This window comes from Cetorhinus maximus, chromosome 17, assembly GCF_964194155.1.
Source record: "Cetorhinus maximus chromosome 17, sCetMax3.hap1.1, whole genome shotgun sequence".
Lineage (NCBI taxonomy): Eukaryota > Metazoa > Chordata > Chondrichthyes > Lamniformes > Cetorhinidae > Cetorhinus > Cetorhinus maximus.
The window spans coordinates 54,872,949-54,889,539 of record NC_135895.1 but is presented as its reverse complement, the minus strand read 5'-3'; the positions used below and the strand labels follow the sequence as shown (position 1 = coordinate 54,889,539).

The following is a 16,591-nucleotide window of genomic DNA, read 5'->3' as shown; positions in this document are numbered from 1 at the left end:
GTGTGTCAGTATTTCACAGTGGGATGGCAGTGGTAAACCAGAACTCGGAAGTGACCGCCCCATTAGTTACAGACAAGCAGACAGAAGTGATGAGAACAAAATACTGCGGATGCTGGAAATCTGAAACAAAAACAGAAAATGCTGCAAAAACTCAGCAGGTCTGGCAGCTTCTGTGGAGAGAGAGAGAGAAACAGAGTTAATGTTTTCAGTCCATATGACCCTTCTTCAGTGCTGAAGAGAAGTGGGAATGTGATGACATTTATACCGTTTAAGGGGTGTGGGGCAGGTGAAGCTAGATAGAAGGCCAGCGATAGGTAGGGACAAAGGAGGGATTGACAAAGATGTCATGAACTAAAGGACAAGGGAAGTGTTAATGGTAGTAGTAAGGGCTAAAAAGGTGCTGTTAGTGGCGTAAAGGTAAGAAAGCAGAATGTGATAATAGCAGAACAAGGGTAGCATTGTGTGAAAGAACAACATAGATCAAGTAACAGATGGCCCCTTGGGGATGAGATGGGGGAAGGGGACACTGGTAGGTAAAAAGAATAGAAAATGGGATAGAAGTGATCTTTGTTTGATCATTGAAACCTTGCCACCTGTGATTCACTTCATAGAACATTCACCTCTGAGCCAAGAGGTTTGAGGATCGAAGTCCCAATCCGGGATTTGAGCGGAAAAGTCAAGGCTGACTCTCCAGTGCAGTGGTGAGGGGAGTGCTGCACTGTCACAGGTGACATCTTTCAGATGAGATGTTAAACCAAAGGCCTGCTTGCTCTCAGATGAATATAAAGAATCCCGTGCACGATTTCAAAGAAGTACAGGGGAGTGAAGCCCCAGTGTTCTGCCCAATATTTATCTCTTAATAAACATCAGGTAAAAAAAAACCAGATTATCAGGTCATTCTCACATCGTTGTTTGTGGGAGTTTGCTGTGTGCAAGTGCTGCATTTCCTACCTTACAACTGTGACTACCCTCAAATGTACTTCATTAGCTGTAAAGCACTCTGGGATGTCTTGAGGTCATGAAAAACACTACATAAATGCAAGTCTTTCACCTTGAAGGAGAAGGGTCGTTAGGAAACCTCAGCATAGTTTCAGGAAAAGAAGATTATATCTCACCAGTCTGACTGAATTTGTGAAGACATTTCCAAATTGGTAGATCTTGGTTGCCTAGTCGACATTATGTATCTTGATTTTCACAAATACTTTAACAAAGTGCTGCACACAAGGCAATTAGGTATGGGTAATAAATGTCAGCAATACCCACATCTGTATAACTAATATTTTTTTAAAATTGACTTTCATGCGTTGTAGTGGATGTAATATTCTATTTAAAAACGTGTTATAGTGTCCCTCCTGTTATCCCAGTTTAGATCATGGAATTACAGAAATTTGAAAACAGAAGGAGGCCATTTGTCGCATCTTACCTGCACCAATCCTAGTTTCCTATTGGAGATAACGACACTAATCCTCTTTCCTCGCTCTGTCCAGCATTCTTCAATATTTTTGTTGTTGAAACAATTGCGTTTAGATACTATAACAGCCAGATGAAGTAAAACATTCCATATTCGAGTAACCATTTACATGAAAAACATTGTAAGCTCCTGTGTAGGCTTTTAGTACTAATCCTAAATATATGATTCATTGTTACTGATTCATTCACCCAGTGGAAATGGTCATTCATTTTTAAACCCATTCAAATATTTCCATTACACATTCTCTCAGCCTTCTCCGCCCAAAATCGTGGCCCAATGTCTTCCACAGATTCATTATCACTCCATGTTTTTATATTCAATCCTCTTTATATAAACCCCGGAATTCCATATGCCTTTTCCACCAATCCACATTTTGGTTCTCTATCGGCCTAGGTGTCTCCCTTTCTCCACTGTATTGGGAACAACTACCTGTTCACAGATGGAACCCGGTCTGTGCATCTCATTACCGGGCTGGGTAGTTAATGTATCACACTTAGTTTCTAGTCTCATTAATTTAAAATTAACATTTTTGGTTTAAAAAATGTCTTTATGGGTTGGGACGCAAGGAAAGCCATTTTAGGAGTAACTTTTTAATAAATATTGTCCTGTGTTTTTATTTAGTTTACGTTATTTTTAGAATCATTTAGAATATTTTACTCCTAAAACCGGAAGGTTTCTCTCAGTGCTCGCAGAACTCAAGCCTTAGTGTTCAATAATCGTCTTTGATACTTAATGAATTCTCTGATAATGGGATTGGAGTAATCAGTTTGGGATAATAATGGCAGCTGGTGCGTGCTTTCTATTTGACGAAGTTTGGTTTGGAGATCAGGGGTATTGTGTTTTGTGTGTGTGTGTGTGTTTGTGTAAAGCGCAATGATGGGACATTCGAGCTGAGCCCCTGTTTGCGAGCAGCCACACAACTACATGGACTAGCGGTCTCCTGTAGCGCAGCAAACCCGGGCACGATGGCGGTAGCATTTGCTGCAGTCTCGATTCAGATCAAGGGTGTCTTTAAAAAGAATGGTTTGCTCATTCTCTCGGTGTTGTCAGTTATTATCGGGTGCTCGCTAGGGTTCTTCCTTAGGACCAGGCATCTCTCCGAACAGGTAGGTAACTCCAAAAAGTATTCGACATCAACTCACTAAAAGGAATCTAATTAATCATCTATGCAACTGGCAACTAGTAATGGAGTGATATTCACAACTCCATCTTGACAAATGTATTTCGATTACATTTTGGCCAAAAGGTGCGATATATATATATATATATGACATTAATACACAAAAGCTAATTATTTGGGAACTTTTTGACCTGTTTTAAAAACTGTTTCTATACTCTCCCTCTTATTTTTCAAAGTAATTGCATTTTATCATATATCCCAGCGAAACATACAATGGCATTTCTAAATGCTACCAAGGTCTGTTGACATTTTATTTCCAAGTAGTATTTATGTAAAACGGCTGGTTCACTCAGCATGTCTTATTGCAAATTTATTGCCAGTTTTTAATGGGTCCACCTGGTTTTATGTGTTTTTGACTTTTTAAGGAAATCAAGTATTTCCAGTTCCCTGGTGAGCTGTTGATGAGGATGCTGAAAATGTTAATTCTTCCACTGGTGGTATCCAGGTGAGTGAAAACTTGTCCCAGCAGTGATTCTGTCCTTGCACATATCTCACCATAGCATCAAATGCATATTAGGAAAGATCTATTTCTGTTAGGACTTTTTCTAATCGTCTTTCATAGTCTCTGTCAATTTAGCTGAGTGGATTGGCACTCGTCCCAAGCTGCTGCTCTGCCTTTTGACAAAGTCATTTTAAAGATGTTCTAACTGAGGGGAAAGGTGAAGAGCCAGAACGGTCCCAGGTTAACTTTATCGTAACAATTTCCGATCTAAATAAAGTATTTTGTCCTGTTCAATGTGAATAACATCGTGACGATGGGCATTGAGTATATGTAAGTGAGAATGATGGTGTTAAACAGTGTTAATGGCCCAAATATTCCAGTACCCGTATCATCAGAGATTGGAACTTAGGTTGGGAGATACATGTCAAGACCCCACAGAGGCTGTAACACTCAAACAATTAGAAATATCCTCAGTGTCAGAGACTTGGGCCAGTTGGCAGGATTACCTGCACACAGTACTTACCCAGGAAATGTTGTGCTGGTTAACACCTGGTCCAACTCCGTGATCAGCCAGCATTACCTAACTGAACATCACAACTGTCCCCCCAATTACACCCCAACCCAAACTGACTATCCTCCACCCGTCTACCTTTTCAACTCAACCCAATTCCCCCCCCAATCCAAACCGACTACTCCACCCACCCCTGACCCACCCCGACTACACTCCCACTGCAAGACTTGAGACCTTTAAAAACTTACCTGATCACTGCAGCTACTGTCTTGAAAAGGAGGGAAGGCGGGGGGTGCGTGTCTTCTCTTTGTTTGTTTTTTCTTGCGCTCAATGGTCTTTCCTGTTGATGCCTGCCCTGACCCATCAATGCTTCATCTGGGATCTGAAGTCCAGGCTGAAAAATCACAAAAGGGTCGAGTCATAGAAATCTTCACGGGCAGCAACAAAGCGCACAGCATCCCGATGATCTGGGCCATTGTTTCAGGTTGATGACCTTTCATCAGAACTCAGAGCCCTGGCTCTGAGTACTGATGAAAGGTCACTGGCCTGAAACTTTAACTCTCTCCCTCTCTCTCCACAGATGCTGGTTGGCCTGCTGAGTATTTTCAGCATTTTTCTCAGATTTCCAGTACCCGCAGTATTTTCTTGTGTGTTTGTTGGATTGAGGATGGTATTGTTCTGGGGACATATGCCCATTTGGCACTGGGTTGCCACGATCTGAACCTATTTCATTAGGGATCCTTATGTTTATCCCAAAAGGCAACTTTGGTTCTAGTTCAAATCTCGGATTTCTGAGGTGGAAGCAAAGTATTTGTTGTGCTATCCCATAATCTTATCGTATCCAATGCTAGTATGGAAGGCAACCCTGTAGTTTAAAAGATCCAGTGTTGTTCTCATCAAGGGCACAAACATCCTTGAGCTGAGGCTATGCCGGGTGTTCCTGATGAAATTGAATAATGTTTAACTGACACACACTCACTGGCTATGGGTCTAGCTTCATTATTAAAAATGAACTGTGGAGTGATGTTACATTATTGCCTTGAACTCAACAACAACAACTTGTATTTATATAGTGCCTTTAACATAATGAAACAGCCCAAGACACTTCACAGAGTGTTATAAAGTAAAATTTGACACTAAGTTGCATGAGGAAAATTAGGGAAGATGACCAAGGACAATGATTATAATTGATCGATACATCTAACAGTCAGGATTATGTGATCTCGGTTCAATACAGAAATAGGTAGCAATAACCTATTTTAACTGTGTGCCATGATTAACAAGAAATAATGTTTGATTTTGTCACATCACTGCCCTTTCATGTTAAGTCCCAGACCTCACTTGTAAGAACTGTGCACATTGCATTTGACAAACTATCATTGTCTGCTGGGTCTCCTTGGTCACTGGATCTCACAGCTGCATGGAAACCTGCCCAATAGATGTACTACACCTATGCTTAATCCCTGTGGAACTTGCTCTCGCTGCAGTCTTGTGTGTTACATTGTAAAGTCTGCAGATATAATTTGCCTGGCATCAAACTGTCTCACACTGAAGGTTGCGGGACACTCCAAATGGACTTCTACCCCATTAGTTTGTCCAGTGCCTAGCTGAAACAATGCACCAAGCAAAACATTTGCTCTGCTACTGGCTAAGGTATGGATCATGTGTCAACTTGCACCCTCCTTTTCATAGGCAAGGCACTTAAGGATGCATGTAAACATACTAGATTTCGGTATCCTGCTATATTTATCAAGGAACCATAAATCTTCTTCACCTTAACTTTTCACTTCATATGGAGTCACATGCCCCTCTCCACTATGCCATTTTACCTTGAATTAAAGGAGACTGTAAAGTCCAGCAGTCAAAACAGGATTAAGAATTGATTGAATACCTGTAGGCAAGAAGTTGTTGTCAAACATAGGAACATATGAATTAGAGCAGGAGTAGGCATTCAGCCCTTCGGGCCTGCTCTGTAATTTGATAAGATCATGCCTGATCTGATTCTGGCCTCAACTCTACTTTCTTGACTATCACATATAACCTTTGACTTCCTTGTCAATCAAGAATCGATCTAACTCAACCTTAAAATTATTCAATGACCTTCCCTCCACTGCTCTCTGGAAAGAGAATTCCACATACTAACTACCCTCTGAGAGAAAAAAATTCTCCTCATTTCTGTCTTAAATGGGAGACCCTTTATTTTTAAACTCTGACCACCAGATCTAGCCTCTCCCATAAGGGGAAACATCCTCTTAGCATCCACCCTGTAAGGATCCTATATGTTTTAATAAGATTACCTCTCATTCTTCTAAACTCCAATGAGTACAGGCCCAACCTGTCCAACCTTTCCTCATAAGAATCCCTTCATCCCAGAATCAGTTGAGTGAACCTTCTCTAAACTGCTTCTAATGCAATTACATCCTTCCTTAAGTAAGGAGACCAAAACTGTACACAGTACTCCAGATGTGGTCTCACTCACTGTAGCAAAACTTCCCTACATTTATATTCCATTTCCCTTACAATAAACAACAACATTCCATTTGCCTTTCTAATCGGTTGCTGTACCTGCATGCTTACTATCTGTGATTCATATGCCAGGACACCTAGACCCCTCTGTATCGCAGAGCTCTGCAATCTTTCTCCATTTAAATAACATGCTGCTTTTCTATTCTTCCTGCTAAAATGGACAAGTTCAGATTTTCCCACATTATGCTCCATCTGTGAAATTTTTGCCCAATCACTTAACCTATCTATGTCCTTTTGCAGACGCCTTTTGCCCTCTTCACAACTTACTTTCCTACCTATCTTTGTGTCATCAGCAAATTTAGCAACTATACATTTGGTCCCTTATCAAAGTCATTGATATAGATTGTAAATAGTCGAAGCCTTAGCACTGATCCCTAGATATAGCTTGCCAACCTGAAAAAGACTATTTATCCCTACTCTCTACTTCCTGTTAGCTAACCATCCTCTATTCATGCTAATTTGTTACTCTGTACACCATAGCTCTTATTTTGCGTATAACTTTTGATGTGATACCTTATCAAATGCCTTTTGGAAATCGAAGTACACCACATCTACAGGTTCCCATTTATCCATATTGCTTGTTAATTCCTCAAAAAATTCTAATAAATTACTCAAACATGATTTCCCTTTCACAAAACCATGTTGACTCTGCCTGATTGCAATAAGATTTTTGAAGTGCCCTGCTATAACCTCCTTAATAATAGATTTTAGCATTTTCCCTATGTCAGGTAGACCTTTGAAGTGGCACCTTATCAAAGGCCTTTTGGAAATCCAAGTACTCTACATCTACTGGTTCTCCCTTTTCTATTTTGCTTGTTACATCCTTAAAGAACCCTAATAAATTTGTGAAACCTATTTCCCTTTCATAAAACAATGTTGACTCTGCTTGATTGTATTATGATTTTCTAAATGTCCTGCTACTACTTCCTTAATAATAGATTCCAGCATTTTCCCGATGACAGATCTTAGACTAACTGACCTGTGGATTCCTGCTTTCTGTCTCCCTACTTTCTTGAATAGAGGAGCTACATTTGCTATTTTCTAATCTGATGAGACCTTTCCAGAATCTAGGGAATTTTTGGAAAATTACATCAATACATGAACTATCTCAGCAGCCATTTCTTTTCGGACCCTAGGATGAAGTCCATTAGGTCCTGGGGACTTGTCAGCATTTAGTTCTAATAATTTTCTCTACCCTTTCCCTGGTGATTTTAATTATTTTAAGTTACTACCTCCCTTTCACCTCTTGATTTATAAGAATTTCAGGGATGTCATTTGTGTCAGTGAAGACACATACAAAATATTTGTTCAATGCTTTTGCCATTTCCTTATTTCCCATTATTAATTCCCCAGACTCTCTCTCTAGAAGACCATGCTCACTGTATTTACTCTTTTCATTGCTTAATACCTGTAGAAACTCTTACTATCTGTGTTTATATTTCTAGCTAGCTTTCATACTCTAATTTCTCCCAAATTTTTTTTTAGTCATTCTTTCCTGATTTTTAAGTTCTGCCCAATCTTCTGACCTACCACAAATCTTCACAGAACTGTATGCTTTTCCTTTCAATGAAATACTACCTTTATCCCATAATATCCAACAAATACTACCCAAAAGTAAAACAGGCAAGGTGGCCAAACCATGGCTTACAAGGGAAATTAGAGATAGTATTAGATGCAAGGAAGAGGCATACAAATTGGCCAGAAAAAACAACAGACCTGAGGATTGGGAGCAGTTTAGAATTCAGCAAAGGAAGACCAAGGGATTGATTAAGAAGGGGAAAATAGAGTACTAGAGTAAGTTTGCAGGGAACAGAAAAACTGACTGTAAAAGTTTCTATAGGAATGTAAAGAGAAAAAAATTGGTGAAGACAAATGTAGGTCCCTTACAGTCAGAAACAGGGGAATTTATAATAGGGAACAAAGAAATGGCTGACCAACTAAATACATACTTTGGTTCTGTCTTCACAAAGGAGGACACTAATAACATACCAGAAATGTTGGGGAACACAGGGCTTAGTGAGAGAGAGGAACTGAAAGAAATCAGTATTAGTAGGGAAATGATGTTGGGGATCGGTGCTGGGACCCCATATTCACAATATATATTAATGATTTAGATGAGGGAATTAAATGTAATATCTCCAAATTTGCAGATGACACAAAGCTGGTTGGGAGGGTGAGCTGTGAGGAGGATGCAAAGACGCTTCAGTGTGATTTGGACAAGCTGAGTGAGTGGGCAAATGCATGGCAGATGCAGTATAGTGTGGATAAATGTGAGGTTATCCATTTTGGTAGCAAAAACAGGAAGGCAGATTATTATCTGAATGGCTATAAATTGAGAGAGGGGAATGTGCAACGAGACCTGGGTGTCCTTGTACACCAGTCGCTGAAGGTAAGCATGCAGGTGCAGCAGGCGGTAAAGAAGGCAAATGGTATGTTGGCCTTCATAGCAAGAGGATTCGAGTACAGGAATATGGATGTCTTGCTGCAATTATATAGGACCTTGGTGAGACCACACCTGGAATATTGTGTACAGTTTTGGTCTCCTTATCTGAGGAAGGATGTATTTGCTATCGAGGGAGTGCAGCGAAGGTTTACCAGTCTGATTCCTGGGATAGCGGGACTGATATATGAGGAGAGATTGAGTTGATTAGGATTACATTCGCTGGAGTTCAGAAGAATGAGGGGGGTTCTCATAGAAACCTATAAAATTCTAACAGGACTAGACAGGGTAAATGCAGGAAAGATGTTCCCAATGATGGGGAGTACAGAACCAGGGGTCACAGTCTGAGGATATGGGGTAGACCATTTAGGACTAAGATGAGGAGAAATTTCTTCACCCAGAGAGTGGTGAGCCTGTGGAATTCGTTACCACATAAAGTAGTTGAGACCAAAACATTGTATGTTTTCAAGAAGGAGTTAGATATAGCTCTTGGGGTGAAAGGGATCAAAGAGTATGGGGAGAAAGCGGGAGCAGGCTATTGAGTTGGATGATCAGCCATGATCATAATGAATGGCGGAGCAGGCTCGAAGGGCCGAATGGCCTACTCCTGCTCCTAGTTTCTATGTTTCTATGTTTCTATCTTCCTTAGTTAGCTACGGATGGTGCATCCTTCGAGAGTCTTTCTTTCTCACTGGAATGTACCTTTGCTGAGTGTTATGAACTATCTTCTTAAATGTCTGCCACTGCATCTCAACTGTCCTACCTTTAACATAATTCCCCAGTTCACATTAGCCAACTCTATCTTCATACCCTTGTAATTGTCTTTATTTACTTTTAAAACACTAGTCTTAGACTCACACTTCTCATCCTCAAATTGAATGCGAAATTCAATCATGTCACTGTTGCCTAGAGGTTGCTTTACTATGAGGTCAGTAGATCAATTGATTTAGATCTACCTGGAGTCTGATTACTGTTGTGGGGTGTTGGTTACTTGTTGGCACGTTTGATGTAGCATACATAGGAATTATTCTAAGTTAATTAAGAAAGTAACTAAATTAAATTAACTAAATAATGTAAGTAACAATGGCAGTGCAGGTGTTATGTTGCAGCTGTGGAATGTAGGAGCTTTTGGACACCAAAGCGATCCAGGACAAACATGCCTGCAGAAAGTGTAAGCAGCTAGGGGAATCCTAGATCAAGATTATGGATCTGAAAACTGAACTGCAGACACTGCGCAAAGTAAGAGACAGGGAGAAACACCTGGACATTTTGTTCAGAAGACAGTCATACCTCTTAGATTAGGGTAATCTTCCTTTTCAGCTTTGAGGGACAGGAGGATGTGACTATGGGTGAGGCAGGTAAAGAGATTGAGCAGGCAGGAGTGGAGTAGCCTCAGACTTTGCAATTGTCAAACAGGATTAAGGTGCTCAACCTGTGTGGATGCAAGCGAGGTCTGCAAGGTGGATGCGCAGGCTGGCCATGGCACCATGGTACAGGAAGCCGTTCAAGTGGGAGCAAACAGGAGTGTAGTAGTAGCAGCAGGGTACAGTATCCGTCACATCTGTTCTGATGATGCCACTTTCAAAAACAGTTCCTCTGACATGTCTTCCTTCTTCCTTGACCGAGGTTTTCCACCCACGGTGGTTGACAGGGCCCTCAACCGTGTCCGGCCCATCTCCCGTGCATCCACCCTCACACCTTCCTCTCCCTCCCAGAACCATGATAGGGTCCCCCTTGTCCTCACTTATCACCCCACCAGCCTCTACATTCAAAGGATCATCCTCCGCCATTTCCGCCAACTCCAGCATGATGCCACCACCAAACACATCTTCCCTTCACCCCTCCGGTGGCATTCCACTGGGATCATTCCCTTCGGGACACTCTGGTCCACTCCTCCATCACTCCCTACACCTCAACCCCCTCCCATGGCACCTTCCCATGCAACCGCAGAAGGTGCAACACCTGCCCCTTTACTTCCCCTCTCCTCACCGTCCAAGGGCCCAAACACTCCTTTCAAGTGAAGCAGCATTTCACTTGCACTTCCCTCAACTTAGTCTACTGCATTTGCTGCTACCAATGCGGTTTCCTCTACATTGGGGAGACCAAACGCAGACTGGGTGACCGCTTTGCAGAACACTTTTGGTCTGTCCGCAAGCATGACCCAGACCTCCCTGTCGCTTGCTATTTCAACACTCCACCCTGCTCTCATGCCCACATGTCCGTCCTTGGCCTGCTGCATTGTTCCAGTGAAGCTCAATGCAAACTGGAGGAACAGCACCTCATTCTTCTGACTAGGCACTTTACAGCCTTCCGGACTGAATATTGAGTTCAACAATTTTAGATCATGAACTCTCTCCTCCATCCCCATTATTTCCATTATTGTTAAATGTATTTCCATCCATTGTTTTATCTCTGCCTTTTAGCCTATTTCGATCCCTTCCCCCCACTCCATCCCCACTAGGGCTATCTGTACCTTTATTATCACATTCCTTAGATAATATCACCAGCTTCAACACCTCTTTTTCCTTTTGTCTATGACATCTTTTGGCCATCTCCACCTATCACTGGCCCTCTATCCAGCTCTACCTGTCCCACCGCCCCCCCCTTAAACCAGCTTATATTTCACCTCTTTTCTATTTTTCCTTAGTTCTGTTGAAGAGTCATACGGACTCGAAACATTAATTGTATTCCTCGCCGCAGATGCTGTCAGACCTGCTGAGTTTTTCCAGGTATTTTTGTTTTTGTTTTGGATCTCCAACATCTGCAGTTTTTTGCTTTTATCTTAGTATAATGAGGAGGATTGACACTGTTCTTCGCAGTAAAGAGCGAGAGTCCAGACGGCTGTGTTGCCTGCCTGGTGCCAGGGTTTGGGACATCTGCTCAGGGCTGAAGAAGAACTTGCAGTGGGAGGCGGAGGATCCAGTTGTCGTGGTCTATGTAGGTAGCAACAACAGAGGAAGGACAGGGAAAGAGGTTCTGCATAGTCAGTATGAGGAGCTAGGTACCAAATTAAGAAGCAGAACCTCAAAGGTTCTGGAATATTACCTGATCCATGTGCAAATCGGCAGAGGGCAAATAACATTTGATGAATGCACGGCTCAAAGACTGGTGTGGGAGATTTGGTTTCTGGTTCGTGGGGCAGTGGTACCAGTATTGGGGAAAGTGGGGGCTGTACCGTTGGGACGGTCTACACCTGAACCATGCTGGGGCGAATGTTCTTCCGAATCGCATAACTAGGGAAGTAGAAAGGGTTTTAAACTAAATAGTAAGAGCAACAGATCAAATGTGGGAAGATGTGGTATATCAAAGAGTAGAGACAAGGTAAGAGAGGAAGTTATTAATATGGGAAATGATAAACATTTCCCAAAACAAATGATAAAATGATAAACAGGAAAGGACAGAGAGTACAAGTCTAAGAGTAAACCAATAGATAAGTCTAGTGGTTACAAAAATAATAAAAGGACAAACTTAAGGCTCTGTATCTGAATGCACATAGTATTCAAAACGAGACAGGTGAACTGATAGGTCATACTTATTTACCTCTATTTGCACTAATAACCATTACAGAGACACTGGCTGCAGGATGACATAGATGGGGACCTGAATATTCAAAGGTATGTGATTTTTAGGAAGGATAGGAAGTTAGGAAAAGGCAGAGGACTGGCTCTGTTAATTAAAGGCGACATTAGCATAATAGAGAGGGATGATCTTAGTTCGGGAAACCAGGATATGGAAGCAATTTGGGTAGAGATGAGGAATGATAAAGGCAAGAAGTCACTTGTGGGAGTGGTGTACAGGACCCCTAACAGTAAACACATGGTGGGATGGAGTATCAAAGAAGAAATAGTGGGATCTTGTCATAAAGGTAAAGCGAATATCATGGAGGATTCTAATCTACATATAGACTGGAAAAGCCAGATAGGCAAAGGAAGCATAGTTGAGGAATTCATGGCATGTTTTTTGGGATAATTTCTTAGATCAGCATGTTATGGAGCCAACCAGGGATCAGGCTATACCAGGCCTGGCATTGTGCAAAGAGATAGGATTAATTAACAACTCCATTGTGAAGATGCCACTATTTAGCAGTGACCATAATATGATTGAATTTTACATTCAGTTCAAGGGAGAGAAGAATGCGTCCAAGACTAGTATTTTAAACTTAAATTAGGGCAATTATGAGGGCATGAAAGCAGAGCTAGCGAAAGTGAACTGGCAAGTTAGATTAAGGGCTAGTTCAACAGAGGTGAAGTGGCAAATGCTCAAGGGAAATTTCAGAATACATAGAATAAATATATTTCAATGAGAAAGAAAAATTCCAAGGGGAGGATCCACCATCTCTGGTTAACTAAAAAAAAGTTAAAGATAGTATCAAACTTAAAGAAAAAGCATATAATTGCGCAAAGGTGGGTGGCAGGCCAGAAGATTGGACAGAATATAAAGAACAGCAAATAATGACTAAAAGATTAATAAGGAGAGAAAAATTAGAGTTTGAGAGAAAGCTAGCTAGAAATATTAAGGCAGATAATAAGAGTTTCTATAGATATTTAAAAAAGAAAAACATTAACAAAGTGAGCATTGGTCTTATAGAAAGTGAGTCTGGGAGTTAATAATGGAAAATAAGGAGCTGAATAGATGAGTTGAATAGATATTTTGCATCAGTCTTCATTATAGAGGATACAAAATCCCAGAAAGAGCTGTAAATCAGCAATTGGCAGGGAGGAGGCTCAGGAAAATTATAATCACTAGGGAAGTGGTAGTTGTCAACTCGCAGTTCCAACAGTTTGCTAAGCCCCTAGGTCCTGATGGATTTTATCCTAGGGCCCTAAAAAAAGTGGCTAGTGAGAGAGAGTTGACACGATGGTTCTAATTTTCCCAAAGTTCACTAGATTCGGGGAAGATTCCATTAGATTGGAAAGTAGCTAATGTAACTCCTTTATTCAAAAAGAGAGGAAGACAGAAAACAGGAAACTATAGGCCAGTTAGCTTAACATCTGTCACAGGGAAAATGTTGGGCGCTTAGATATAAATTCAAGGCAATCAGGCAGAATCAACATGGTTTTGTGAAAGCGAAATCATATTTAACTAATTCATTGGAGTTCTTTGAAGAAGTAACAGGTACTGTGGATAAAGGGGAACCAGTGGATGTACTGAACTTTGATTTTCAGAAGGCATTTGATACGGTGTGTTCAAAGGTTATTGCAGGAAATAAAAGCTCATGGTGTATTGGGCCTAGCCAGTGACACCCACATCCCATGAATGAATAAAAAACATTTTAAACCTTAATTGTTTTGTAATTTATGCAGTTTTATAGGCCAAAATTTATTTCCCATCCCTAATTGCCCTTGAAAAGGTGGTGGTGAGCTACCTTCTTGAACCGCTGCAGCCCATATGATGTAGGTACACCCACAATGCTGTTAGGGAGAGAGTTCCAGGATTTTGATCCAGCAGCAGTGAACGAATGGCAATATATTTCTAAGTCTGGATGGTGAGTGGCTTGAAGGGGAACTAACAGGTGGTGGTGTTCCCATGCATCTCCTCCCCTTGTCCATCTGTGTGGTAGCGGTCGTGGGTTTGGAAGATGCTGCCTAAGGAGCCTTGTTGAGTTGCTGCAGTGCATCTTGTAGATGGTACACACTATTGCCACTGTGCGTTGGTGGTGATGGGAGTGAATGTTGAAAGTGGTGAATGGGGTGCCAATCAAGCGGGCTGCTTTGTCCTGGACAGTGTCAAGCTTCTTGAGTGTTGTTGGAGTTGCACTCATCCAGGCAACTGGAGAGTATTCCATCACACTCCTGACTTGTGCCTTGTAGATGGTGGACAGTCTTTGGGGAGTCGGGAGATGAGTTACACTCTGCAGAGTTTTCAGTCTCTGACCTGCTTCTGTAGCCATATTATTTATATGGCTAGTCCAGTTCAGTTTCTGATCAATGGTAACTCCCAGGATGTTGATAGTGGGGGATTCAGCGATGGTAATGCCATTGAATGTCAAGGGGAGATTGTTGGATTATCTCTTGTTGGAGATGATCATTCCTGGCAGTTGTGTGGCGTGCATGTTACTTGCCACTTATCAGCCCAAGCCTGAATGTTGTCCAGGTCTTGCTGCATATGGGCATGGACTGCTTCATTATCTGAGGAGTCATGACTGGTGCTGAACATTGAGCAATTATCAGTGAACAATCCATTTCTGACCTTATGATGAAGCAGCTGAAGGTGGTTGAACTGAGGACACTACCCTGGGGAACTCCTGCAGCGATGTCCTGGAGCTGAGATGATTGACCTCCAACAACCACAACCATCTTCCTTTGTGCTAGATATGACTCCAACCAGTGGAGTGTTTTCCCCCTGATTCCCATTGACTCCAGTTTTGCTCGGGCTCTTTAATGCCACACTCGGTCAAATGCTGCCTTGTTGTCAAGGACGGTCACTCTCACCTCACCCCTTGAGTTCAGTTCATTTGCCCATGTTTGGACTAAGGCTGTAATAAGGTCTGGAGCTGAGGGTCACTTATACTGCAATTACCAGTGGTGTCTAATAGGGATTGATATTAAGACATTTTGCTCTTTACCATCTTCATTAATGACCTGGATATAGATATTGGGGGAATAATCCATATGTTTGAGAACCATACAAAGCTATGTACAAGAGTTAGAACTACAGAGGATGCTAAAATATTGCAAATAGATCTTGATATGTTGTAGAAATAGGTTTATGTTTGGAAAATTATGTTTGATCTGTAAAAGCGCAGAGTTATCTATGTGGGCAATTCTACTGCTTGATATATCTATACCCCCAAAGGGAACAGAATTGAAGCCAGGATTGAAAGAAAACAGTCTAGGCATTATAGTGCATCACTTAGTAAAGGTTTATGTCCAATGCTGTGCCGTTTAGATAAAGCTGCACAGTTTTGTCTGAAACAATGTACCATCTTTCCTTGTACATGACCTTGATTAGGCCTCGTTTAGAATACTGTGCCCAGATTTGGTTCCCTCACATTGTGGAGGATATTGAGGCTTTGGTTAGGCTGGAGGAGAAGGCTCATTTTAAGCTACCCAGATGGGCTTAAAGAGCTGGATCAGAATACTTTAGAGAACTATAGATTCTGAGCGATTTGACTGAAGTTTATAAAGTAATGAAGGGACCAGACTGTGTTTGGATGGACAAATTATTTCACACTCGCACATTATGTAAGGGCAGCCCTAGGTAGTTATTCTTTACCTAGAGAATAGCGGACCTGTGGAAGAAATTCCAGCCAATGCAGTGAGTGCGGTGAATATTGATGAACTGTATATCTTTGAGTCAGCTATTCCTGGTTCTGGCTGGGGTGAAGATAATAGTACAAAAGGTACGAACCCTGTAATATAAATTAGAGTCAAATTACCTCCCCAGGGCAATCTTTATTGTCTAATGAGGTAGGAGAGGAATTTTCCAGACTCTTCCCCCCTGATTGGACTGGGTATTTTTCCCTCTGAGGGATTATCTGTATTGTAATACAAAAGGACTCTAATCCTTTTGTCATCACCCCTTTTGTATTCTGCTCAGCTGTAATGATGCAGGCTCACAGTGCAGGAGCTAAACATCTGGCTAAGTGAGCAACTCATCGGATGGGTAGTTTAGGGCACATGATTATCCACCTATGCTTTGTATTCCTGGAGCTCGCAAAGTTGCGAAATTATAGCTTTATCCATCAACCTGTTTGATGGCCCTTACATCCGTTACCAAGTAGACAAACTCTCTGGAACTTGTTTCTGTAAACAACTCTTTAATATTGATTCAGTCATTTACAACCAGAAGCATCATTTCCATTTATCTAGAATTTTATAGTGTCACCAATTCTAATATTATGTGAATTTTCCACAAATCCTGCCTGTACGCATCAGGTGATAAAGTTATGATGGCATGCTTTGCAATTTCATAACCCACATCGTCCATTGGATCCACATGTGAGAATGCCAAGAGCAGCATTTATCCACTTATGATGGTTTGCTACTAAAATACTTTTCCATTGTGTAAATGTTAAATCG

General features: G+C 41.4%; 1 protein-coding gene across 1 annotated transcript in view; it reads left to right on the top strand.

Annotated features, from left to right (window-relative positions):
• The first annotated feature begins 2,436 nt into the window (after positions 1 to 2,436).
• The window catches only part of slc1a7a (solute carrier family 1 member 7a), a 78,416-nt gene continuing 64,261 nt past the window's right edge, over positions 2,437 to 16,591 (top strand). Inside the window, exons 1-2 of the mRNA XM_078561913.1 lie at positions 2,437 to 2,577; positions 3,017 to 3,096. Coding sequence (XP_078418039.1) covers positions 2,437 to 2,577; positions 3,017 to 3,096 — 221 coding nt within the window. The remainder of the gene's footprint in view (positions 2,578 to 3,016; positions 3,097 to 16,591) is intronic.